Source organism: Molothrus ater, chromosome 23 (genome assembly GCF_012460135.2).
Source record: "Molothrus ater isolate BHLD 08-10-18 breed brown headed cowbird chromosome 23, BPBGC_Mater_1.1, whole genome shotgun sequence".
Lineage (NCBI taxonomy): Eukaryota > Metazoa > Chordata > Aves > Passeriformes > Icteridae > Molothrus > Molothrus ater.
Window position 1 is genome coordinate 6,864,406 of NC_050500.2, and position 25,979 is coordinate 6,890,384.

Below are 25,979 nucleotides of genomic sequence, written 5' to 3' on the forward strand. Positions count from 1 at the left end.
TGAGGAAATGCCAGCTCAAACATGAAAACTGGGCAGGAAGGGCGTAAATGTAATGGAATTTTGATAGAGCACAAAGGGAAAGATGCTGAGGGTTTGTTATTCTGACACAGAAGAAGATATTCAGCTCAACCCTTGGAATTTTGCCTTATCCCTGCAAGTGTCCAAGGCCAGGCTGGATGGGGCTTGGAGCACCCTGGGATAGTGGAAGGTGTCCCTGCCTGTGGTAGGGGGTGGAACAAATGAGATTTAAGGACTGTCCAACCCAAACCATCCTGATATTCTGTGATTCCAAGTCCCAAGTGCCGCCAAAGAGATGACAGGTTCCAGGCACAGGTCAGAGATGGGCTCTGCACTAGAAAGAGATTTTATTCTTCTATGTAATTATTTAAGATTTCACATTAAAGCAGAACAGGGGCCTTCACCTCATCAAGGTGTTCATTTTCCTGATCAGCTGCATCCTGAATCAGGGGCTGTGCTGGGGGAGCTGAGGGGCTGCGAGGGAGGATAAGGCACGGGTGTGGATCCTACAAAGCTTCACTGATTCAGGAAAAACCTGCAGCCCTCCAGCCGTGGATGGGAGGGCAGGGTGGGCAGCACCTCTCCCCAGTCTGCAGAGCCTGGCCTGGGTGTGCCAGCCTTCCCTCCCTAGCGGAAGTAGTTGGGGCAGTCGTGGGCACTCAGGTTCCAGGCCTCGTCGAACGCCTGCACCACGGCTGGCAGCAGGGGACCCTCCTCGCTGTAGTTGAGGTTCTGCTCCAGCTGCTCCATGTTGGACATCCCAATGATCACTGCATCTCCAAGAGAACCCTGGGAACAGATGGGAGGTGTTGCTGATCCCAAAAGAAAGTTCATTTCCTGTTGTAGTGCGTTTTTATATTTTGTAATACTTTGAAGTAGTTTTGTTTTGTATTCCCATATTTTTCCCAAATGGTTTATCCCAGACTGTACTCCCCTCCCTTTACCTGTGTTATCCCTCTCCCAGGATGAGATCATCCCCAAACCCCCACCCTGCCTCTCTGTCAATCACTCAGATCCCATCCCTCCATCCAGAAGTTTCGGTCCAAGTCATCGAGTGATGAGGCAGAGGCCAGGGGTCAGCCCCCCAAGCCTTGCCCCATACGCTGTCCTATATGTCTATCCCCCAGTACCCATCCCTTAGGGTTACTTATTGGTTGGTAAAATGTAATCTACTTTTGGTTTCCACCTCCCTTTAAATGTAACCTTGGCACATCTCCCGGGGCTCTGGGTAGGAGGCCCCTTTGGTGCAGGAGCTCCTTCGGGACTCCTAGAATAAAACCTTGGATTAACCCCTGCTAAGAGTCGGCCCTTTCTCTCTACCGATGTCTCTGGTGTCTCTTCTGCAGCAAAGGCGACCAGGCCAGGTGTCCTCAGCACCCTCGGGGCACAGAGAGTGTCTGCCCCCAGCCCAGGTGCCCTCAGTACCCTCGGGGCACAGAGAGTGTCTCCCCCCAGCCCAGGTGCCCTCAGTACCCTCAGGGCACACACAGAGGCTGTCTCCCCCCAGCCCAGGTGCCCTCAGTACCCTCGGGGCACAGAGAGTGTCTCCCCCCAGCCCAGGTGCCCTCAGTACCCTCGGGGCACACACAGAGAGTGTCTCCCCCCAGCCCAGGTGCCCTCAGCACCCTCAGGGCACACACAGAGAGTGTCTCCCCCCAGCCCAGGTGCCCTCAGCACCCTCGGGGCACAGAGAGTGTCTCCCCCCAGCCCAGGTGCCCTCAGCACCCTCGGGGCACAGAGAGTCTCCCTGCTGTCGGCCGTGTCGGGGCTGCCCTCCCCGGTGTCTGCCGACTCGGGACTGGCCCAGGGTTCCTGAGAGGCTCGCAGAGAGACAGAGACAATTTCCCGTGCCACTGCGGGCCAAACAAAGCGTTTCTTTCTACTAAAGAACATCCAGGAATTAAGCAACTGACACCACAAATTCTGCTCACTAGGCCAGGACATTCCCAAGGCACCCCAAATCCTCAGAAGCTGCCAAATCCTACTTTATGATGGGCGCCAGGAGCATTTGGGGAACATCAGAATTCTAAGCATTAGTTTCCTAGTCCAGTGAAAGGTGAGTCCTCTCCTTGCAGGGAAGCCAAGACCCCTAAAATCTTCCACTTGAAGCTTCCAGTTCTGACCACATGGGAAAAGGCAGAGCTGCCTCACTGCCACAGCTGGGCAGAGTCTGTACAGCAATATTCCCTTTGGAATGCCACAATCCCACAGGATTAAAAGACACCTACGCTGAAATTTCCCTGTTTGTGAGTGCTGGCAGCAGTGCCCAGTCAAGCTCTCACCTGCAGTTTGGAGTGGTTGTAGAGCCAGCGCAGTGCAGCAGACGTCAGGCTGGGTGCAGTGGAGCCATAAGCCTCTTTCAGAGCTTTTTCTACCAGTGCAATTCCCTCAAAATTGTGTTTTTTCCAGTACCTGCCAAAAAACCCATTGTAATTGCCCTTGGGACCTCTAGTCAGTGGTACATCTATATTCCAATCAAAAGGCTTTCAGGAAGCCTCACACAACTCTGTAGCCTCTGAGGACTTCTGCAGTCTCCCTTGGGAGCTGTGAGGAAGCTGAGCCTAAAAACCACCCTGCAGAGCTCAGTCACACACCACAGCCCCAACCACGTGTGCTGACATAACCCCAAGCTTTGGTCAATTCTGCTTCCTCTCAGCTGACTATTAGAGTGGTTTTTTTTTCATGCAGCCATTCCTGCTTGTCTGTCAGCTCAGGACATACCTGTCCCTGTAAGCCTGAGCCCAGTCATTCCCAAAAAATCTCCCGGTGGGCTGGCGCGTGTCTTTGTCCTCGTACTTGTACTTGCCGGTCAGCAGCCCCCCTGGGAGGGAAGGGAGCAGCAGGTTTGGGGATGGGCTGGCTCTGCAGAGCCCCCATTCCTGAGCTTTGTCCCAAGCCTTGTCCCTGTACCTGCCAGCGGGTTGTAGGCGTAGAAGCGCAGCCCGAAGTGCCTGAGGCAGGGGAACAGCTCGGCCTCCACCTGGCGCGTGGTCGCGTTGTACATTCCCTGCACGGGGTGGGAGACAGCCTCACACAGAGCTCAGGGCACAGCAGCTGCCTCTTCCCACCCTTCCCTGGCAATACCCATCCCAGAGAGCAGCCTCAGGTCACACAAGGTGATGATTTGCTTGGGAACAGACTCGCTGAAGGACTGCCAGTAACTGAAGTTCCATGGCAGGGGAGTCGCTGGCTCCAGCAATGAACACTCTGAGCTGTTTCTGAGCAGTGACCTCGCTCAGCTTCCTGGACTTCCTCACTGAAAGGGTGCTCAGGCCTTGAAGGGGCTGCCCAGGGAGGTGTTGGAGTCCCCATCCCTGGAGCTGTCAAAGGAAGGCCTGGACGTGGCACTCAGAGCTCTGGGCTGGGTGACAAGGTGGGCACTGGGCACAGCTGGGACTGGAGGTCTTTTCCAACCTCAATGAGTCTGTGACTTCCCAGACTAACTGCAGCAGATTCCTTCTGTGTTTATGTGGCACACTGGGGCTGGTCCTAGATTTGGGGAGCCCAAATCCAAGCTTCCCTCCTCCCTCACCTGGTACACAGTTGGCATCACCCAGTTGTTGTACTTGCAGATGGTGCAGATTTCTGCCACCTCCCACGCAGCGTAGTTTGACAGGCCAAGCTCTTTAAACTTCCCCTGCAGAGGAATAAAAGGGAATTCACTTCCAGTGTTTCAAAGTTCATCTGGACCCAGATAGCACAAGATGGGTACAGTGAAAAAGACAGTCACCAAATTTTAGTCCAGAAGGGTTAATTCCTGTCCACCTTTTCTGACAGACTATGAATTATTAAGACGTGACAAAAATATTCCCCATTTTCTGTTCATTTGGAATTCACACCTTCTACTTTAAATGATATAACCAGGTAAACGAAACTCAGGAATTCTTTACCCATTACCAGCACTAATCTTAACCCAGACTGTTAACAGGGCTGGAAGCAAAGTCCAGATGTTCCAAGAGCTCTTGGGAACAAAGTGCACCACGTGAGCACACAAAGAGCAGTGGCTGCTCAGCTCTGCCCTGGGCTCTGTCTCCGCAGAGCTGCACAAACCCAGCGCTGCAGATGGGCACAACAAGCAGCCCTGGTTTAAACAAAGCAGTGGGGAGGAGGGAATCAAGGACTGCCAGGCCTGGACTCTGCACTTCACCTCTTTGTGCAGCTCGTTGCAGGCACGCAGGGTTTCCTCCACCGGGGTGCCGTGGTCAGGAGCGTGGAGGTAGAAGAGCTCCACACTCGTCCTCTGCAGCCTCTCCAGGGACGTGTCCAGCTGGGAGCGCACACTCTCCGGCTTCAGCGTCTTCCCATCCCACGGGTTGGCCTTGGTGGCCAGTTCCACTGGCAGAGAGAGGAGGAATGAGCAATGAGGTTTCCACCTTGAGGAGGGGAGTGGGGACAAGTGATATAAGTGTTTGAGGTGTTTCAGGGAAGGTGCCTTTGCTCAGGAATCCCATCAGCCTGGCAGAGGAGGCTCTTCTGTGCAGGGACTGAGGGTCTGCCCCAGGCAGGGGAGGTCTGCTCCTCAAGGATTTGGGATTCAGCACTAGCACAGGGGTCCCTTCCCCTCAGGCATGGCATCAGCAGGGAAAACTCTTGTCCTAAGGGGATGGGCCTGGGGCAAGTCCATTTTCCTTGAGGAGGGAGTCTTCCTGGTAGAGAAGATCCCTGTCCTCAGGGAATGGACTCTGGGGACCGCCCTTGTCCCTGGGAACGGCCTCAGACTGGCAGGGATGACCCCTCTCTTTCTCCTTCCCCAGGGAAGTGCCATCTCCTCAGGGCGGACATCAGCCTAACAGGGAAGACCCTGCTCCTCAGGGAACGAGTCCTGGGCAAGTCTTGCTTCCTCAAGGACAGTGTCAGCCTGGCAGAAGGGCTGAGCCCCTCTCCTCAGGGACGACCCTGCTCAAGGGAGGACCCTCTCCTCAGGGCACAGCTCCCAGCAAGTCCCCTCTCCTCAGGGCAATCCCTTGCTCAGGAAAGACTCCTCTCCTCACTGAAGGAGTCCAGGCCAAGTCCCTTCTCCTCAAGGACAGTGTCAGCCTGGCAGAAGAGATGAGCCCCTCTCCTCAGGGACGACCATGCTCAAGGGAGAATCCTCTCCTCAGGGCACGGTTCCCAGCATTTCTCTCCTCGGGGAAATCCCTTCTCCTCAGGAAAGACCCCTCTCCTCACAGAAGGAGTCCTGGCCAAGTCCCTTCTCCTCAAGGACAGTGTCAACCTGGCAAAGCGGCCCCTTCTCCTTAGGGCAGCCCCTCTCCCCCGAGGGCAGCCCGCCCTCCGCCGCCCTACCGGGCTCGGTGCCGCCGGCCAGCAGCGCGCCCAGGATGCGCTCGGACTCGCCGCCCGCGTACATGAAGGCGGTGTCGACGAGGCGGTATCGGCGGCGCAGGAAGGCGCGGAGCATCTCGGCGCTCGCCTCGGGCCCGGCTCGCCGCCCCATCTCCATAGCGCCCAGCACCACAGCGGGCCGGGCCCCGCCGCCCGCCACCGCCGCCATCGCCGCCCGCGCCGCCATCGCGCCTGCGCGGCCCCGCCCCGCCCGGCCCCTCACACGGCGGGGCCGAGCCCGGGCACACCGAGCTCGGGAGAAAACAGCGGCTTCGGGAAAGGCAGGGCTGGGAACCCGCGGGGAGCGGGGGGAAAAGCAGCGACTCTGTGAAAAGGCTCGCTGATTTCATGCCGTGAAAAATTGCCGGTGTCCGGCAACTTCCTGAGAAAGCGGCAGAGGAGCGGCGGGTTTGGGACAGCGTTAAAGGAAACCCGGCAGGGTTTGAGAGAGCGGCGAAGGAAACTGGGCAGGGTCTGGGACAGCGGCGAAGGAAACCCGGCGGGTGTCTGAGGAGTTGTGGATTCGCAAAGAACAACAGCCCAAGTTTCAAAAAGAGCGGGTTTTCAAGGAAAAATACAGTTCCGAACCGCGTCGGTGAGGAGGCGAGTGCCGGGTGCTGCGAGGACAGGTTGGGTTGATTTCGGCTTCTTTTATTTATTCTCCCCCCACTTTTTTTTCACTGTTCCTTTTTTTCTGCTTCTTTTATTTTTTTTTCCCCGCTTCCATTTCCTTTTTTTTTTTTTTTTTTTCCCTTCCCCCCCTTCTTTTCCTCCTTTTTTCCCCTTCTCTGTCTTCTTTCTTTCTTCTTCTTCTTTCATTTCTTCTGTTTCTCCTTTGAGGCCAGACGCTGCCAGGCTGGCAGCAAACCCAATAAAAGTGAATTATCCACTAACGATGCATTTTTGCAACATGAGCCAGTACCCGGAACATCCCCAGACCTGTCCCTCCCACAGATCTTTCGTTCCCCATTGTTATTAAATTTTCTCTGTGTTATTCCGGCAGTTCCATGGCTGCGCGGCGCTGGAGGGGTCTCCCCTCTGGGAATCTCTCTGATTGTCCCAACGGCTCCCGCTGGATCATGGATGTGTTCCATGAGTGTGCCCAGGACAGCCGGGATGTCGCCAGCATCGTCCTGGGGCTGGGCTCCATCGGCTGCTTCATCGCCGCAGCCTTCCCGTGAGTACCGCTCCCGAATCCCCGGGGACCGCTCCCGAATCCCCGAATACCGCTCCCGAATCCCCGAGTACTGCTCCCAAATCCCCGAATACCGCTCCAGAATTTATGGGGACCGCTCCCGAATTTATGGGGTCCGCTCTTAAATCCCTGGGTAAGGCTCCCGAATCCCCTGGGTACCGCTCCCAAATCCCTGAGTATCACTCCCGAATTTATGGGGACCGCTCCCGAATTTATGGGGACTGCTCCCAAATCCCAGAGTGCCGCTCCCGAATCCCCGAGTACTTCTCCGGAATTCTGGGGGCCGCTCTCAAATCCCTGGATAAAGCTCCCGAACCCCCGGGGACCGTTCCAGAATCCCTGGGGACAGCTCCCGAATTTATGTGGACCGCTCCCAAATCCCTGGGTATGGCTCCCAAATTCCAGGGTACCGCTCCCAAATCCCCGAGTATCGCCCCCTCATCCCGGGCAGCCCTTCCCGCGGGATGGCAGACACCCTCTGGCAAGCACAAGGTGCCAGAATCAGGAAATCCCCGCGGCACAAGCAGCGAGGGCTCGGCAGATCTCGGCAGGGTGAGGGGAGCGGGCAGCGCAGCCCCAGAGCCCGGTGGTGGCCGCGGTGTTGTTGCCGTGCTCGCCAGCCGGGAATGTCCCACGTCAGGCACGTGCAGGGCCGGCAGGACAGGTCACACTGCAGAAGGAATGTCCCGTCCCCAGGAGCCCTGGGGTACTTGGAAGTGCTGACACAGGGGTGGCAGAGAGGCACACGAGGAGTCACGGCTCTTTCGCAACCAGAGGGGAGGATCCTGCAGCTGGGATCATCCTCCCCTCCCTGGGACCATCCTCCTGCTCCTCCCACAGGGCACGCGGTGAGGCCGGTGGGGCTCAGGAGTTCTGCCTGGGGCCAGGGGAGCGTGGGGCCTTGCTTTTCCTCCCGTGACTGCTTTGGGACCCACAGAATGCTGGGGATGGCTCCCAGGTAGCGCTGAAGGCGCTGAGGTGATGTTTGCTCCCCTGCCCAATGCCCTGCAGGCAGTTCTACCAGGCCTGCAGAACGGGCATCATGGACCAGGCTCTCTCCATCTATTTCCTGCTGGGATGGCTGGGCGGAGACCTCCTCAACCTCATCGGCTCCTTCCTGGCTGATCAGCTGCCCCTGCAGGTACCGGGCCGGCTCTCAAACAGCCCAGCTCCAGGGAGGAGGGAGGGGCTGGCAGCTGCTTTATCCAGCACTGGGAGCCCGAGAGCCAAACTGCCTGGGATGCTCCCTCTTTGCCCCCTAGAAATCCTCCCCTCTCCCAGCCTGGGATTGCTCCCTTTTCCCCTTGGGTGTGGTCCATCCTCTCCCAGGGATGCTCCGTCCTTCCTCCCTGTGGATGCTCCCTCCTTCCTCCCTGGGGATGCTCTCTCCTTCCTCCCATGGATGCTCCCTCCATCCTCCCTGGGGATGCTCCCTCCATCCTCCCTGGGGATGCTCCCTCCATCCTCCCTGGGGATGCTCCCTTCTTCCCCTCTTGGTGTTTTCCCTTCTCTCCCAGGGATGCTCCCTTCTTCACCCTGGAGTTACTCCTCTCCCTCCCTCTGGGGCTGTTCCCTTCTCCACCCCAGGACACCCTTCTCTCCCAGGGCTGCTCCCTTCACCCCAGGACACTCCCCTCTCCCCCAGGGACCCCGGGAGGGCAGGGAGCAGCCCTGTGGGAGCCCCCCAGGTCCCCGTGGGTGTCCCCAGCATTCCCCTCCCCACAGGTGTACACAGCCATTTACTACGTGCTGGCAGACCTGGCCATGCTCTCCCTCTACTGCTACTACCGGGTGAAGAACGGGGGCAGAGCCTGTGAGTTGGGGCATGGGGGGGCCTCTGCTGCCCTGGGCACTGGGAGCAGAGGGGGGGGGGATTCCAGGGCACTCTGGGACCCAGGGAGATTCCAGGCACTGTTAGTAGATGATGCCTCTTGTTGCTTGCTGGGTTGGTGGTTTGGTTTTGGTTTTTTTTCCCTTGGATAATTTGAGCCCCTAGGAGAGCCAAAGCCAACAAACAGCTACAGGCTGGGCCTGGGGCTTCTGCAGGCCCTGCAACCCCCACCCCCCCACGGTGTCCAGGCTGAAAACAACCCCCCCATGAGCCTCAGGGGGCACAGAAACAAATAAATATCCCACAGTTACGTGGTGACTCCACCTCAGAGCTGGGACTCACAGAACTCCTGACTCAGGCAGTGCTGCAAGGAAAAGGGGGAAGTTTTCCTGCTGTCTTGGGGCCAAAACTTGACAGGGAAGTTCCTGACTGTCCAACTGGAGTGAAAAGGGAACCTGAGCAGTTCTTGCAGGGTTTAAACAGACAGAGAAAACAGAAAATCCCCTTTCCAGCACTGCTGAACCCCAAACAGGCTCCTTGGGACTGGGGTGATTGTTTAACTTAGAAAAGACATGTAAAGTTATTGCCAATTGGTATTTGCCCCATCAGATCCATGGTTTGTTAAGTTGGAGAGCTTGCTTACTGAATATAATCACTAAAAATTACTGAAAAATAGTAAATTACTACTAACAAATAAGCCACAGCAGGGCTTGCTCTGGCAGGGATTTGAGAGCGACTTAAGACAGTGAAATCTTCTAGTGGGGATGATTCTATAGAGCCCTGAACCCAAAGAAACCAAGATAGGAGCAGTTTCCTCCCTGATAAGGCACAAATTGGGCACATCAGTGGCAGATAAATCACAGCAGCCACTGCCCCATCCCTTGGTGAGATAAGGGACAGTTCAGAGGTTGCTCAGTCCCTTGGTGAGATAAGGGAGAGCTTGGAGGTTTCTTCACCCCAGAGGGTCCTGGCGGCCCCGGGGCTGTTGGGGTTGCTGGGCTCTTCCTGATCAGGCTCTGTCTGCCTCTCTGCAGTCCCTGCTCCCATCAATGCAGCCTTTGTGTTCCTCTCCGTGGGGTCCCTGGCCAGCCTCTCCCTCCTGGGCAGTGCCAGCGCTGAGGCTCCAGGGGCTTTCAAAGGGAGGTCTCTGCTGTCAGCTCCTGGGGATGAGCTTGGACCAAAGGTGAGCCAGTTCCTGAATCTGGGAGATGGGAGAGAGCTCTGGGTGGGGATGCCCTGCTGGATGCTGTGATCCCAAAAATCCACCCTGGACCCCACCACGTGTTCTGGGGTTAGGGGCTGTTCCCCTTTTAGGGCCAAATTGTTCTCCAGGAGACTGTTAGAGTCTAGGAAGATGGCACAGGAGAGTGAACTTTTTCAAAGATTCCTCCAAAATTCAGGAACAGTTTGCTGCAGGATTTCAGACATTTCAGGGCATTTTCACTTCACATTTCAAGCACTTCTATGGCTCTGCTCAAGAGTCAGCAAACCTCACATTTCCCACATCTCTGTTTGCAAACAGACTTTATCTCAGGTGGCTGAATAGGATGGACAAAAAATGTGGTTCCTGTGTTCAGGGAATTTGTAAGACTTCTCCCCTTTAATTCTTTTTCCAATTATCCACATTTATATATATTACTGAAAATCAAAGCAGCAAGAAAGTGCAGCAAGGTAACTGAGTTGGCTGAACTGAAAGTAGGTTTGTAGAATAGCTTTGCTCTGGCAATAGAAAAGGACCTCTGAGCAAAGTAAACCCAGTTCCCGTTATAACAGCCTGAGTGGGTATTTTCCCGTGGCAAGGTGAAATGTTAATTACCAGCTGTAATTATCAGCGGGCTGTCAGAGGAGGGCAGCGGGCACACGCGGGGTGGGTGTGGCCGTGCTGGGGCTCTGAGCACGGGGGCTGGCCCTGTCCCCGGCCCTGCCTTGCAGCCGTTCTCCAGGACTGAAATCATTGGATTCACCATCGGCTCCGTGTCCTCCGTGCTCTACCTGTGCTCCCGGGTGCCCCAGATCTGCACCAACGTGAGTGCCCAGCCTGGCACGCCGGGGCTCCTCACCTGGCACTCCCTGGGGGCTGGGGAGTCTCCTTTCTCCCCTGGAGGGTTCTCCTTTCTCCCCTGGAGGGTTCTCCTTTCTCCCCTGGAGGGTTCCTTCTCCCTGGAGGTTCTCCTTTTCCTCTCTGCTCAGAGGTCCCAGGCCCCATCTCTGATCATTCCATAAGGGACTACTTCTCTGTATTTATTTTTCTCTCCTCCCTTTAACCTACCAATATTTTCAGGGTGGGGCTTTCATTTTGTCTGATTTACAAGCCAAAGGGGAACTAAAAGACTCCCAGCACTGAGTCACACTTCTCTTTCTTAACGCTGGGGGTGAGCATGATTAATATCATGATTAAATTAATAGTTGTGGAGAGATTTAGGAGAGCTGCACCCAAGCTCCTCTCCTCTCCCTCTTTTCCCAGTACAAGAGGAAATCCACCAGTGGGGTCTCCTACTCTCTCTTTGCCCTGGTGATGCTGGGGAATTCCCTCTATGGGCTCAGTGTCCTCCTGAAGAACCCGGAGCCAGGCCAGGCCCAAGGTGACTACATCCTGCACCACCTGCCCTGGCTGGTGGGCAGCCTGGGAGTGCTGGCCCTGGACGTGGCTGTATCCTTTCCCCAGGGCTGGGATCCATCCTGCCAGGGCTGGGAGGGCTGGCCAGGAGGGTGGGGTGCTGCTGCTATCTGGGGGATCTGTGCTGCTGCTCTGGCTGGGAAAGGCTCAGCCCCTGCTTTGCACCGAGCTCCCTGGCCTGCTCCCACCTCTCCTGGCACAATCTCGGGGTGCTGACCCCCAGTGCATGCCCAGCTCCCCCTGTGAGTGTGCAGAGCCTTGACCTCTCCCCAGATCTCCTTCCAGTTCCTGGCCTACAGGAAAGGACGGCCTGGCAGCCTCGAGGAGAGGGGTGCTCTCCTGGGGGAGCCAGATGAGAGCCCAGAGAGCTGACAGAGGGACCTGCCCTGCAGGGAGAGGAGGAGGAGGAGGATGCACATGAGCAAGGTGGCCTCAGGGCTGGCCACACCAGCCCCTCCATCCTGGTGGCTCCTGGCAGAAGAGGCCCTGAGCCCCGTTGTGCTGCCAAGGCAGTGGCAGAGGATGCTGCTGGGACGCCTGGTGCCTCTTTGATAGCAATGATGCTTTCAGGATCAAAGGGAATTTTTGGATACCTCAGCTGCTCTTCGCTGCTCCGGTGCCCCACAGCTGAGCCTGGTCACTGCTGTGTCTGCCAAGGGTGATCTGGAACTTCCTTGGTGCTGAAAAACGTGGGGAGAGCCTGAGTGGGGAGGGCACAGGGAGACTGACCTGCCACAGACACAACCCTGTGGCCTCACAGCTCCTTCAGGGGGACACACAGGGCTGGATCCAGTGGGGAAGGAGCAGCAGAACCCAAGTGTTCAGTCCACACCTGCTTTAATTAGCATGGCTCACCCATCTATAAAACACATCTTTCCCCACCTGCCTCCCTTGGTTTCATTTTGCTGCTTTACTTGGCAGCTCCTGCCTCTTTCCTAATGAGTCTCACAGTCCCATTCTCTGATTTCTTGTTTTTTGCCTCACCCATGTTTTAATTGCATGGATTCCTTGGGGAAGTTGCTCCATTGCTGTTCCCCAGCAGAAGAGCAGAGCTGCTCACTCTGGTTTTCAGTTCCTGCCCCCTATCCTTAATGAATTTATCCTCATTCTGACAAATTTATCTCAATCTGATGCATTTATCCTCAGTCTGATGAATTTATCCTCAGTCTGATGATTTTATCTTTAACCTGTTGAGTTTATCAGCAACACTGCTGAGTTTCTCCCCCCCTGGGGCCCTGAGCTCAGCACAGTGCTCCTCCAGCAGGGAAGGTCAGGAAGCAGGGCTGGGCTGGGAGGAGCTGTGTCCCCAGCAGGAGAGAGTGGAGCTGGAGCCAGGCTCCCTCCGTGGGCTGAGCTCTTCCTGCTGGGGATGAGCAGCTCAGTGTCCCTGGGAAAATGAGGACCCAAAGCTTGGAGACCCTTCAGGAAATGATCACAGCTTGGCCTTGTGAAAACAAGAGCTTTCCTTTTCCTGCAGTTCCTATCAGCTCTTCTTTTGCTTCCCTTTCCCCTCTCCAGTTCCCTTCCTGATACCCCAACATTGTGTCCCTTTTGGCTTTATCATTAATTTATGATTGCTCAGCCAGTCCAGGGCATTTGTCCTTCCCAAGGAAGTTACTCTGCCTTGTCCTCACCCTGAGGACACCAATCCATGGATCTCACATTAAATGGGATTCCAAGTGCTCAGTGCCCCCCAAGCTGCAGCACCAGGTTCATGGAAACACAAACTGGGCCAGGTCTTGGACTGACCCAGCTGTCTTCAGAAAGGAAATGTAGCTTTCAGTCTCTCTGAGCCACTTGACCCAAGTGAGTGAATTTTTACTGGGTTAATTCACAGCTCCTGGGGATGAGCTTGGACCAAAGGTGAGCCAGTTCCTGAATCTGGGAGAGGGGAGAGAGCTCTGGGTGGGGATGTCCTGCTGGATGCTGTGATCCCAAAATCCACCCTGGACCCCACCACGTGTTCTGGGGTTAGGGGCTGTTCCCCTTTTAGGGCCAAATTGTTCTCCAGGAGACTGTTAGAGTCTAGGAAGATGGCACAGGAGAGTGAACTTTTTCAAAGATTCCTCCAAAATTCAGGAACAGTTTGCTGCAGGATTTCAGACATTTCAGGGCATTTTCACTTCACATTTCAAGCACTTCTATGGCTCTGCTCAAGAGTCAGCAAACCTCACATTTCCCACATCTCTGTTTGCAAACAGACTTTATCTCAGGTGCTGAATAGGATGGACAAAAAATGTGGTTCCTGTGTTCAGGGAATTTGTAAGACTTCTCCCCTTTAATTCTTTTTCCAATTATCCACATTTATATATATTACTGAAAATCAACAAGCAAGAAAGTGCAGCAAGGTAACTCAGTTGGCTGAACTGAAAGTAGGTTTGTAGAATAGTTTTGCTCTGGCCATAAAAAAAAAATTCACAATTCTGCCCCTCCAGATTCACTGGCAAAGGAGCTCCTCACCTCATCTTGCAGCAGCATTTCCTGTCCTGTAGAACATTTCATATCGTGTTTTAATCCAAACCATGAGCCAATCTCTCATCTCTGCCACTCCCAACACTGAATAATTGTCACATATGGACTTTTCCTAAAGCTGGACAAAGAACCTCTGCCATAAGGAGGAAAGAGTGTGTGTATACACATATTTCTATATATAAATGTATCACAGAGTCTGTCCCCACAGTGCACCTGAAGCAGGGTTAGGTTCAAAGCTGATTTCCTCTGACTTTCCCTGGGCTGGGCAGGATGGAGCAAGGGCAGCAGCTGCACCCAGAGCTCACCCCCCAGCCAGCTCAGGGTGCCTGGGATTCCTGAGGCTCTCCCTGAGGTTCCCATCCCTCCCAGGCACTGCTGCAGCCCTGTCCCTGTGTTCAGGATCTTGCAGAGGCAAATGTTAAAGCAGAAAAGGCCAGGCAGGAACAACCCTCCCTGAGGGAGAGGGTAACTGGGAACCTCAGCAGGAGTCTCCCCCTCCCAGAGCTCCCAGAAACATCTCCAGCTTCAGGAAAGGTTCGTGTTGGGACAGAACTGACAAATCCCAGTGTTCCCTGGGGGATCCCAGCCTTCCCCACCCCGTGTCCCACAGGAGCTGCTGCAGGCTCTGGGTGAGCCCTGGCCACGTGCAGGAGGCTGGTGGGCACAGGTCATGGTACAAAAGCAAATTGCAGCACATTAATTAATCCCTGTTAATGCCAACAGCCCCCACTGGCAGAGGCTCACACAGGGCAGCTCCCAGAGCCAGGAGGAGCCCAGCAGATCTTTCTGTGCTTCCCCAGCATTAGGTTTGGTACAACCACAGCCTGCAGCAGGCAGGGAACCCAAAGCTGTGCCAGGTCCCTCTGCCCCCCAAGGGCTCAGGAGGGGACGGTGGGGGAGGTCACAGTGACACAGGGAGGAGCTTTGGGGTCAGCAGGGATGGGAGGGAGGAAGCAGCCACCCCAGCACAGCCCCTCTGCCCAGGGCTAAACACAGGAGCCCCCAGGCTGCTTCCAGCACAGCTGGGCAGACCCTTCTCCCCTGGGCACACCTGCATGTGCATGTGCTGGGTGCCTGGAGCACCAATCCCAGCACCTTGGAAGGGCAGCAGAATGAACAACCCAGGGCCAAGGAGCAGAGGGACATCACAGCCCCTTCCAGACAAACATTTCTGCATGTGGGACAAAAAACAAACCCCAAGTAACCCTGCAAGGAAGGAAAGAGAAACAAGGAGGACACGATCACACAAACATCTTCCTGGGATTTTTTTTGTTGTTTTTATTGTTTTAGTCTTTTTTTTTTTCCTTTTCTTTTTTTCCATTTTTTAGTATGGAGGCTCAAGTATCAGATGTAGATTCAATTTAAGCTTTACAAAAAAAAAACAAAAAATCAAAACAAAAACCCCTTTTGCATTCCATAAAAATTGACAGAAAAGCGCCTTGGAACCAGGCTATAGAAGAGCAGAACTTTCAGCAGGTCTTGAAATCACCATCTCCTGCACATCTGGGTTACTCAGTATTGTACAACCCCCAGGAACACCCTCTCTTCCCTCCCTCCCTCCCTCCAGCCAGCCCCTGTGCCCAGCCCCCAAACATACGTGGAATAGATTATTTTTCTTTTTTTTTTTTTGTTTTTCCAGTTCTTCCTCTTTCACACACCACAGTATTTAATAAATTTTTGTTTTACATTTTTTACACCAATGTAACAAAAGGCAGGAGGGGTGAGGGAGGAAAAGACAAACAATGATCTGTGGTGATGCATATAAACGGGGGAGGGTGGGAAAGGGGGGAGGAGAAAAAAAATAATACATGGACTTCTACAGGAACATAGCCTAAGGTCTTAATAGTAAAATGTGGTGCAAAGTAGGCCTCAGAGACTGAAAAAGTTTGTACAGCTTTATTCATGGGAGAGGATGGCGCTGCATGGAGAGTATTGGATGCAAATCGTGATGTGACCAACAGAAAAGGGCGGGGATGATTCTCTAGGAAAGGAATCTAACGAGTGCATGGCATGGCTGGTTAGCACTGACAGGACTTTAACTTTGCTGCTTCCTCTTCAAAGCCTCCACCAGGTCGTTTTTAAGAGCTTCTTGTTTTGATTTGTCTGCAAAAGTCTGCACAGACCTGTGGGGAAGAAGGAAAGGGGGGTCAGAGGCAGCGCAGGGCAGGGCAGGGCAGGGCTGGGAGTCAGGAGGAAGGAGGAGCCCCTGAGCCCAGGCTCAGCTCTGCCTGCTGGAGCCCAGGAAGCAGAAGTGAAGTGACCACTCAGTGAGAACACAAAGCCAAACTCGCTCTGGCAAGGAAGGCACCAAAGGCTTCCCCAGCAGCTCCACTCAGCCCCGGCTGCAGGGAGAGTCCCAAGGTTTCTGTTACAGACTGCAGAGCCCAGCATCCCACAGCCAGGGGGGTTACAGCTCCTGCCCCTGCTCCTGCTGCTGCCCCAGATCCAGAGAAAACCCAGCCCCACCCAGAGAAGGGCCGGGCTGGGGAGCTCTGACCCTTCTGTTCACCCAGGGTCACCTCAGAACCCCCTCCAGCCTCTGCACCAGTGGAAATGGCAGCTGGAGGTTCTGCTCTCAAATTTGCCTTTTTTGTACCTTCCCTAAGGAATGAGTGATCAAAGCAGCTGAAGAACAGAGACACTGTCACAAGGTTATTGCAGGGATTCCCTCTGCCTGAGAGTACAGAGGAAAAGCTCCACCTGTCAGGAATCACCTGGGATCACTGCCCTGGGAGATGCCTGTGGAGGAAGCTCTGATTTCAATAAGACAATAAGAAATTTCCACTTTTAAAAAGGCCCCTCTTAAATAAATTGATAGAATGGGTTCTATCCAGGACCAAACTTCTCCAGAGTGGCTACCACAGAGCAGGTAGGATTCAGCTGGGTAGAGTTTCTCCCCACCTAAACCACATTTCACGGCCTTTACAGCACCTGGGAGAGTGGAAGATCTCCCTGCCCATGGCAGGGGGTTGGAAGTGGATGAGTTTCAAGGGCCCTTCCAACCCAAACCAGTCTGGGATTCTGTGATTCAGAGCAACCTCATTTTCCCTGGTTGCTGTCTCCTGTAAGCAAGGCTGCTCTTTGTGGTGGTGATTTTCCAACCATTTTTGTAACAGTATTTCCATTCTCTTGTCTCTGGAGACTTCTGCTGCTTTAATAAAAACATATACATTTATATTTGCATTTGTCACAGGCTGAAGAAGTGGTTCTTGGCCACTATCAACAAGTAGTGAGTTTCCCCCTTCGTCAGCTGAAGTGTTTGAAACAACGTCTGGAACTGGTTAGGAAGGGAGTGGAAGGTTAAGGAGGCTCAGGGTTAGTCACTGCCCTGACACTCGGAGCTCCAGAGCAACGAGCACAGCACCAGAGCCCTCTGGAGGCTGTGCAGAGCACGAGCAGGGGAGGCTGGCCACGTCTGAGTGAGCCTGAGCAGGACTGAGGCCCCAGCTCCAGGGAAGCTCAAACTCCAGCAGGCTCACGGGGAAGGTGTGAGGTGAGCACACCTTTACTCTCAAGTCATGGAAGAACCAGAATCTTTTTTTTTTCAAACTGTGACACTCCCAGGATTTCATTCTGCAGGGAGTACACTGGGATTCCAGGGAATTTCTTCATGAAGTGGAATTCCACGGGTGTACAGAACTGCTGGTGCCCAAGGGACAGAGTGCTGGGGCTGCTGGATGGAATCAGCCCAATCCCACAGCACTCCACGTGCTCCTTTCCTGCTCCCAAGCCAGAGTGCAAAGTGGTAAATCCTGCCCCAGTTCCGAGCATGAGGATTCCATGAGGGAGGAGAAAACACAAAACAAGAACCCCAGCACTGAGCCAGCCCCAGGAGGCTGGGCTGGCTGCTCCCTGTGGGATTAGGGGTTAGTTCTTCCCGGTACCATGCAGGGGCTGGGCTGGTGAGTCCTGGTTTAGTGCTGGCTCACACCTCACAGGCAGCAGGGGTACCTGGATTGGTTTAGTTATCAGGCTGGATGTAGATCTGGCGCTGGGTCAACACTTGAGAAAGTTCCCTCTGCAACTGCTTATACTTTTGGTTGTCAGGAATAGCATCGATAGATCTACAGAGAGCAGTGGGAAACCGGGGAGCAAACAGGGAAAAGAACAGTCAGAAGAACTTGGTACCACAGAGCTGGGGCTCTGGGGAGCTCCAGGGACGAGAAGGGGACACACACAGGAGAGAAGGAGCAGGGACAGGCTGGAGGAGCCAGGGGCTCAGGGTGGTTCCTGCACACAGGGCCAGGACTCTGAGGGATGGGGAGAGAGCAGAGATCCAACCACAGCAGCTCAAGGCAACGTTCACAAGAGAAAGGCTCAATTACAGATTACCTCTGATGTAATTAAAGCTTCCTGCCTAAACCCTGCTCAGCACAAAGGAAACTGAGGCTGGTTTGACCTGGGCTTGGGGCAGAACCCAGAACCCCTCCCACAGCTCCTGCTGCTCCCTCTGCCCATACAGCAGCACCAGTATTGAATTAACACCATTTTTCTCTCTTCTTCCACATCTCAGTGAGTGAGGGAAGAGCAGAGCATTTATTTGTGCCCTTTGGTTATTCTACATTACCACACTGTGCTGGGAGGTCTCTCTGTACTTTAAAATGAAGTGATTTGGCATCACAGTGATTTCCTCTGTGAGCATAAGAATTACCAGCTTGGGATCTCCATGTCCAATTCCTGTCCAGGAATGAGCAGGGGCTGAATAGCACAGCACAGTTTCCCCACAGAAAGGCACAGGGAATTTAATCTCTTCTCATACACTGTATTTTGACCAGTGGTGTTGAGAGAAAGACAGAATTTAAAACAAAATCTAAATACCACAAACCACTCCTGTCATGACTTAATTCTGGGAATATTTTTAAGGACAGTAGAAAGAGAAGACAGAATTTAAGGACTGTGAATAAAACAAATGAAAAATAATCCAAAAATACAAGTGTTAGTTGGGCTGTTTTACTCCTGGTGAGGAAACAAGGGATTAAAACATTGCTTCAGATTTCTGCCACAGAAGAGTTCCCTGAACTCCACACAACAAAAATTGTCCCACAGCACAGGGAGGGGAAAACCAAGCAGCTCAAGGCTGGGGTGGCACTGCAGGGATGCAAAGGGTCCCTTACCTCAGCCCATTGACGATGTCCTTTGTCTTTCCAAAATAAATCTCATTCAGTGTACTTCTGATTTTGTTTTCCATGTCCTGGAAAAGAAAGCAGCACAGCAGCTCTTCAGTGCCCTCACAGTGTGCAGGGATGTGCAGCACCAGGGCCACTCTGAGCACAGCCCCTGGAGCACTGCCTGCACTCAGAGCCCACAGACCCCTGGGCCCAGCCCCTGCTCCCATCCCAGCACTGGGGCTTTGTCAAATTCCCTGAAAAATCCCTTCCCCAGGATTCTTCTCCTGGGAAGCTGAGGAGCCTCAGAGAAAAAGGAAAATGATATGATCTGATTGCTTCTCCTGTGTTTTGCTGCTTTGGAATGTGGTTGGAGATTGTTTATCCAACAGGTGCCTGTTTGATTGGTGTCATGTGAATTGTTCTGAGTTAATGACCAGTCACAGCCAGCTGTGTCAGGACTGGCAGCAGTCACGAGTTTTCATGATCATTCTTTGTAACTGTCTGTCTGTATCCTTTCTCTATTATTTAGTATAGTTTTAGCATAATATAATATAATATAATATAATATAATATAATATAATATAATATAATATAATATAATATAATATAATATAATATAATATAATATAATATAATATAATATAATATAATATAATATAATATAATATAATATAATATAATATAATATATAACAGCCTTCTAAGAACATGGAGTCAGATTTCTCAATTCCTCCTTGGTCCTGGGGACCCAGCAAACACCTCAGGCCTTTGTTCCTGCTCTCCCCTCGCAGCCCATCTCCCCAGCTATGGGCGCTCTGTGCACCACGAGAGGGCAGCGTCTCTCCAGCTCTGCACAGAGGGAGCTGCACCAGCCCAACCTTCCCGTGCAGCTCCCGGCCCTGCACGGCTCCAGGAGCCCAGCCAGTCCTGCAGGACAACCAAGAGCCAGAGCTCTGGGCTCAGGAGTGACTTTGAATCCTTGACTTGTTCTTTACAGCTGCACGACAGAGCTGAGAGAGATCTTGTAACAAAGCAGCTTTTTTTCATTGCTTTCACTCCAGCAAACAACTTTTAAAAGGGATCACAAAAGAAGCAGCTGCCTTTCTTTAACTTCCCAGTTCCCTAAAGATGCATCAGAGTTGAGAATTTTCTCCTTTCTTGGCTCTAACAATGAAGAAAATCTGGGACACTTTCAGTCAGGACAGTGCAGTGAAACAGCAAAGTGGTGCTGCACCTTTTGAGCAGCTGCACTCCTTGTGCTGAGCTTCCAGGGCTGAGAGCTGCCACCAAGCCCAACACCAAACCCAGCTCCAGGGGCTTTCATGAACACTTGATCCACACTGAACTTTCAGTCCAAGGGACAGTGCTGTAGCAACCTGACTCGAAATAATTCTCCCCAGAAGTGGCTGCAAAAGCAAACCTGAGGGTAGGGAGTTGTTCCTTGGTGCTCAGGAAGGGAGCACCCATTTTCTCCCCACTGCAGGGCTGAGCAGGAGACAAGGGGCAGAGGGTGGCTTTGTACCCAGACAGCTGGGAGGGATGGAAGGAGGTGGAAGGACCACACACCCAGCAAGAACAGGAATCCCTAAGTTATTTGTAAAGAAAAATGCAACAAAATTCCAAGGAATGGGAGCAACTGCGGGCAGCAGAAGCTGCACTCACCTCTACCAAGCGGCCGATGTTGGCTATGTGTGGGGAGGAGTCACTCACAGTCTCATCCTTCTCCATCTGCAAAGGAAAGCACAGATCCATCCATCTCAGGGAGCTGGGGGCAGGGCAGGGCCCAGCAGGGCTGGGAGAGGGGCAGTCACCACCTCCCCCATGTGCAAACACAGGAGAAGGTGCTGAGAAACCCCCAGCACTCCCCACAGGCACAGGCTGGCAGGGGAGATGTGGTGGAATAAAAAGCCAGGAATGGCAAGAGCCCCTCTGCAGACAGGCCCCACAAGAGCCACCCCCTCCCAGCACAGAGCAGCCAAGTGTCCTTTGCAGGAGAAATTCAGAGCTGGAACAACTCAGGGGTGCAGTGACAGCACAGCCCCAGTGCAGACCTGGACAGGACTCAGCTCCTGAGCCAGCTCAGCTCCTCCAGCCCAGCCCCAGAGCTGCAGCTGCAGCACTCCCTGGATTCCATCTGGCTGTGCCTGATGGAGCACCCAGCCCTGGCCCTCCATGGCCTGTGTGCTGTGGGGGCACCAGTTCTGGGTTTCCCTGGCTCTGGGTTGAAGACACTTGAGATGATAGTTCATGTTCAGAGCCATGTGTTTATTATTTCTTATCAGTAAAACAGTCTCACTGCTGTGAGTTGGGCAGCTTTTCATTAGAAGGCACAAAATGGCCAACAATCTCTCGTTCCAAGGTCTTCTATGACTAAATTATCCAATTAAGAGCTGACACCTGGATTATTTTCCCTTTTAACCCAATAACTGATCCCAAGGAGCCCCCAATGCGGACTTTTCTGCCCAATCACAAAATGCCACCCAAACCCATGGAGAAGGAGGAAGAAGAAGCGTGAAGAAGAAACCCAGGACAGCACCCTGTGCCCTCCATCTTGCTGCCATCCACAACATACTAAAAATCCAAAACCTAAATTTCTCACCAAGTGATCCACCTACACTGCTCTCTAGAATCTATTGCACACTTTTGTGGATTCCAGTCTATCTTGAAGTCTGGGAAACTTTCTCCATGAATGAGGGTCAGAGTCAGTGCTGCCCTGGGGGTCAGGGCAGCCCAGAGCAGACTCAGAAATATTCCCAGTGCCCTGGGTTTCCTCAGTGTGCTCAGCAAAGTCCATCCTCCCCAGCTCCTGAGGTGTAACTGTGGCCAGGGCACAGCCAAGTGCTCAACTGTGAACATCAGACCCAGGAACCTCAGCAGGATTTGCTGAGACAGCAAGAAAACAAAACTGGGAGACAAATGCAGTGGGAAGAACAGTCTTCAAAGGGTTTCACTAATCCCACTGAATTCTCTCATCCATCTGCTCCTATCCCTCCCTCAGGGCAGAGTGTAAAATCTGGGCCAGCCACAGGTTTGTTCTAATAAGCCAAGGCTGGAACAGGCTTGGGGAAGCGTGTAATTTAGCTGGACCCCTGGAGGCAAGAGATAACCTGGAAGAGGGGGAGAAAGAGCAGCAGGACGTTTCATTTTGCCTTCAGACTGTTTCCATGGAATGGAGACACTGCCTGGAGAAGGGCTCCAGCTGCAGTGCAGGGACAATGCAGACCTGACCTACACAAACACACCCATGGGGAGCTGGAGCCATCAGCAAACTGCCCCAATGTGGGGCAGCTGGGAGCTGGCAGAGGGGCAGGCACTGCCACAGGCTCCCTGCTTGCCTCCTCCACACCTGGACAGGCTCAGCTCTGGTTAAGAAGCAGAATCTGAAAATAGATTTTTTTTTTAATAAAAAACCCCTGTATATTATTACATCTCCATAAAAACTGCTGCCAGAAGGAAAACATTTTTATGTGCTCTGGAAGGCCAGATGTTACAAGAGGCTGTTTAATGGAGTGCAGAGTCAAGATCAGCCATGTCCTACAAACAGTTGGGTTTTGAGTTGTTGGGGTTTTTAAAGGTTCCTTCCTGTGGCTGGCACTGCTCAGGCTCAGGCAGCAGCAGCACTTCTGCTGCTCAAATAGAGCTGGGTTTGCTCTGAGGGGAAATTCCCACTACAGGCTGAGTTCAGGAGCAGCTCATCCTCCCTCTGGCACTGCCCACTGCCTGCTGGGCTCAGGCAAACCCAGGGGGAGCCCAGGCTGAGCCCAGTCCCAGCTCCTCAGTCCCATCCCAGTCCCAGCCCCAGTCCCAGCTCCTCAGTCCCAGCTCAGTCCCAGCCCCAGTCCCAGCCCCAGTCCCAGCTCTGTCCCAGCCCAGTCCCAGCTTCTCAGTCCCAGCCCCAGTCCTAGCTCAGCCCCAGTCCCAGCTCTGTCCCATCCCAGTCCCAGCCCAGTCCCAGCTCAGTCCCAGCCCCAGTCCCAGCCCAGTCCCAGCTCCTCAGACCCAGCCCAGTCCCAGCTCCTCAGTCCCAGCTCCTCAGTCCCAGCTCAGTCCCAGCCCCAGTCCCAGCTCTGTCCCATCCCAGTCCCAGCCCAGTCCCAGCTCAGTCCCATCCCAGTCCCAGCCCAGTCCCATCCCAGTCCCAGCCCAGTCCCATCCCAGTCCCAGCTCCTCAGTCCCAGCCCAGTCCCAGCCCCAGTCCCAGCTCTGTCCCAGCTCCTCAGTCCCAGCTCCTCAGTCCCATCCCAGTCCCATCCCAGTCCCAGCCCAGTCCCAGCCCAGTCCCAGCCCAGTCCCAGCTCAGTCCCAGGCCCTGGCTCCCCTCCTGGCTCCCCCAGCCATCTGCTCCAGGCTGACTCACAGGGACACTCACTAATCTCACTCCTCTGGGCCATCTCCAGGGCTCCCTGCTCTCTTGGGATGTTTCCTGCACAGAATAAAGCAGCTGCCTGGGCTTTCTGTAAACATTATTTGGAGGAATAATATAAAGAGGGACATTTAAGCTGGATAAACACTTTGTTTCATCGTGAAAGTGTCTGAAAATACCAGCAAAGGTAGAAGGGAACTCATCCTCCATTTTGCTCTGAAAAGCCAACAACACCCACAGCTGCTCTGGCCACGGAGCAAAGTGAAAATCCCTTTAATGAAACACAAACAGCAGTGTGTGCCAAGGGCTCCCAAAGCCACAGGCAGGCTGAAGGCTCCAGGTGGAAAATATGTGGAATTATTTGGATATCAGTAAGGCAAAATTTGGCCTGCCCCTCCAGCATTTATTTCAAACTACAAGCAGTAAGTGAAGGCTGTGATCTCTGCAGGGTTGGAGCCTTGTAGGAATCAGCTGAGAACTGAGCCCACCCCTCCACAGAGATTTGCTCTCAGCAGTGTAACCAAATTTCCCATTCCCTTTGCCAAACTGTCCAGCCAAAACCATGGGCAAACCTGGGCATGCTGCACAACCTTCACCTGCCTCCACTGCTCTGCTCCCTTCTTCTCACCTCTTCCAGAACTGAACCTCTGTGAAATCCACAGGGTCCTCAAAGCCCATCCCACTGCAGCCCTGCCATGGCAGGGACACCTTCCCCTGTCCCAGGTGGCTCTGAACCCTGTCTGGGACACTGCCAGGGATCCAGGGGCAGCCTGAGAGCAGCCAGGGCTTCCCCACCCTCAGGATGGAAAGAGAAGTGAGGCAGAAATAATTCCCTGGACAAGCCCTGGCAGCACATCCCTGCTGTCCCTGCACTACAGAGACTCCAGGGCACTGCAACTGCTGAGGGGGAGCTCAAGGACCACAAGAAGAAACCATTGGTGGAAAAACGAAGTTACAACATCTGGAAGTCGGTGGGATGGGCTTTTCCATGAAAGCTGCCCTTGATGGAAATGGATGAGTCTCCTGATTGCTGAGCACAGGGATTTCCCTGCATGATAAATGGAGAATGGCTCTGCTGGGGTTTCACTGAGCAGCAGCAGATGCCAGGGCAGCTCTTCCTGCAGGCAGGGATTGCTCTGTCTGCACAGTCCAGCCTTCATCCAGCTCTGCAAAACCTTCTGCCCTCGCTAGAGAGTGTTCCAAGTTCAAAAATCAATCTCAGTGCTCCTTTCATCCCAAATCTCAGCCCTCCGGAATCAGCCTCCTCATCATCACCCTCAGGAATGGATTATTTTAGTTCCTCTATTTAGTTCCCCATGAGTTTGCATCCTGCCCTTCCCACGTCTCCCCATGTAAATAAACTCCAGGACTGAGCCAAGCTCCTGCTCAGCACACGCCCCTGGCCAGGGCACAGAGCCAGGGTCCGTGCAGGGGACACCCAGGGGAGGCACCTGCTCCTGCTGCAGAGCCCTTCAGCAAAGCAGGGCTGCCTGTCTGCCAGGAAAGGGGAACCCTTCACATCTCCTGTGCACCAGGGGAACAGGACCCACAGCTGCTCTTCCTCCAGTCAAGGGCAGCCTAATGAAAGCCCCGAGTGCGAGCGACACAAGCGGCTCCAAGGTACACACAGGGCCAGGAGCCCCAGAGCTGCCAGGGAACAACATCTGCCAAACATCTGGCCTCAATCAGGAGGGCTGGGAGGTACCTGCAGTCCCCAGAGAACGTGCAAGGTAATTGAAAAGCTGCTGGCACGTTTCATTTCCCTGCTCCCTGCGTCCTCTCTGGCAGTGTTGATGTAGAACAACGTTTATTCCTAAAAATTCCAGCCAAACCCCCTGGGCAAAGGAGAGGCTGTGCCACACAGAGGCACTCTGCAGCCAGGACCTAATGAGCTTCCAGGGTGAAGATGTCACCTCAGCTTTAACTGCCCCAAAGTTTTCAGGGCAGGATTAATCCATGGATCCTGAGTGCCTCGAGCTGGCTAAGAACTGATCTCACTCCCTCCAGGTAAATTCATCCCTGCACACACATGAAGCAATTATGCACACAGGTAAATTGTACAAAGGAGTGGATGTGACAGCACACAGGGGTTTGTGCTGCACACTCCTGTGTGTGTATAAACACCCATTCCTCTACTGGATCAGGACAGGATCTGAAATTCTGTAATTGAACTGATACAGCAAAAGCCTGAAATTCCAAAGTGCACCAGGTCAAGTAAATTAATGCTACACTAAGATGAGTTTTCAGCTTCCCAAAACAGGCTGAATCTTCTCTGTCTCCCACTTTCCTTTTTCTGTCCACTCACAAATGTAAAATGTTTGTTTCTTCCTAGAAATAGAGACAACTCATATTGTAGCAGACAAAAAACTGCACTGGGGAAATCAAGGAAAAGTAGTTCAAGGCACTGGAAGAGAGATGTCAACTCCCAGTGCATAAAATAAAACAGACACAGGCCAGGGATGTGACCTCTGAGCAGTATCTGCCCCTTGGGACCAGCACGTGGCCCCAAGGCAGCTGTAGGAACACTCCAAGAGAACCCCACAGTCCTGCAGTGGTTTGGGTTGAAGGATCAAAGCCCATCCAGTGCCACCCCTGCCATGGCAGGGACACATTTCACTGTCCCAGGCTGCTCCAAACCCCATCCAGCCTGGCCTGGGACACCCCCAGGGATCCAGGTGCAGCCACAGCAACAAACACGAGGTCTTGAGAGAGGAAAAAAATCCTTCTCAAAAACTGAGGGCAACATTTAGGAACAGCCCAAGTGGGAGCCTTACAGGAAGGACCCTGGGGATATTCAAGACAGGCAGAGTTTTTCCAAATGGCCTTGACAAAGGCAACAAAACCCCCTGGTTGTGTGGGGTGCAGGGCAACAATCTCACCTGCAGAAAACAGCTATTTCTAGAGCCTCATGCAGCTCCAAGCCCATCTCCACCACGTGGCATTCCCTGAGCTGCTCCTCTCAGGTCAATCCCTCCATCAGCACCCAGCAATGCCCTGTGTGCAGCCACGAGGCCAAAGTGGTTTTGGAGCAATGGCTCTGAGCAGAGCTCC

At 53.6% G+C, this 25,979-nt stretch overlaps 3 protein-coding genes across 4 annotated transcripts in view; 1 reads left to right on the forward strand and 2 right to left on the reverse strand.

The window, feature by feature from the left end:
• Positions 1-334: 334 nt before the first annotated feature.
• AKR7A2 (aldo-keto reductase family 7 member A2) lies at positions 335-5,530 on the reverse strand. Its single transcript, XM_036396350.2, has 7 exons — positions 5,305-5,530; positions 4,166-4,353; positions 3,551-3,655; positions 2,929-3,025; positions 2,740-2,839; positions 2,301-2,430; positions 335-807 (listed from the first exon to the last, which is right to left on the reverse strand). Exons 1-7 carry the CDS (start codon positions 5,528-5,530, stop codon positions 646-648), a joined length of 1,008 nt encoding a protein of 335 aa, XP_036252243.1. The 3' UTR covers positions 335-645.
• Positions 5,531-5,600: 70 nt separating this feature from the next.
• Positions 5,601-11,468, forward strand: SLC66A1 (solute carrier family 66 member 1). The gene is made up of 8 exons (XM_036396351.1): positions 5,601-5,972; positions 6,347-6,520; positions 7,550-7,679; positions 8,264-8,351; positions 9,404-9,552; positions 10,302-10,394; positions 10,834-11,019; positions 11,260-11,468. The coding sequence occupies exons 2-8, from the start codon at positions 6,351-6,353 to the stop codon at positions 11,356-11,358; spliced, it is 915 nt and encodes a 304-aa protein (XP_036252244.1). The 5' UTR covers positions 5,601-5,972; positions 6,347-6,350; the 3' UTR covers positions 11,359-11,468.
• A 3,871-nt stretch (positions 11,469-15,339) lies between these two features.
• The window catches only part of CAPZB (capping actin protein of muscle Z-line subunit beta), a 61,850-nt gene continuing 51,210 nt past the window's right edge, over positions 15,340-25,979 (reverse strand). Inside the window, exons 7-10 of one of the 2 annotated variants that reach the window (XM_036396236.2) lie at positions 20,228-20,293; positions 18,573-18,649; positions 17,410-17,522; positions 15,340-15,581 (exon numbers count right to left, since the gene is read on the reverse strand). In XM_036396236.2, the coding sequence (XP_036252129.1) occupies positions 17,420-17,522; positions 18,573-18,649; positions 20,228-20,293 (246 nt within the window). In that variant the 3' untranslated portion in view covers positions 15,340-15,581; positions 17,410-17,419. The remainder of the gene's footprint in view (positions 15,582-17,409; positions 17,523-18,572; positions 18,650-20,227; positions 20,294-25,979) is intronic. The other variant, XM_036396237.2, reaches the window with a different exon arrangement.

Excerpts from the sequence above, each read along its gene's own strand:
- SLC66A1 (XM_036396351.1), top strand. The coding sequence starts at position 6,351 with ATGGCTGCGCGGCGCTGGAGGGGTCTCCCCTCTGGGAATCTCTCTGAT. Across the intron at positions 6,521-7,549 it reads TTCATCGCCGCAGCCTTCCC|GCAGTTCTACCAGGCCTGCA; the intron begins GTGAGTACCGCT and ends AATGCCCTGCAG. Across the intron at positions 9,553-10,301 it reads GGGATGAGCTTGGACCAAAG|CCGTTCTCCAGGACTGAAAT; the intron begins GTGAGCCAGTTC and ends CCTGCCTTGCAG.
- AKR7A2 (XM_036396350.2), bottom strand. The coding sequence starts at position 5,530 with ATGGCGGCGCGGGCGGCGATGGCGGCGGTGGCGGGCGGCGGGGCCCGG. Across the intron at positions 4,354-5,304 it reads GGCCGGCGGCACCGAGCCCG|TGGAACTGGCCACCAAGGCC; the intron begins GTAGGGCGGCGG and ends TCTCTCTGCCAG. Across the intron at positions 3,026-3,550 it reads TGATGCCAACTGTGTACCAG|GGAATGTACAACGCGACCAC; the intron begins GTGAGGGAGGAG and ends CACCCCGTGCAG.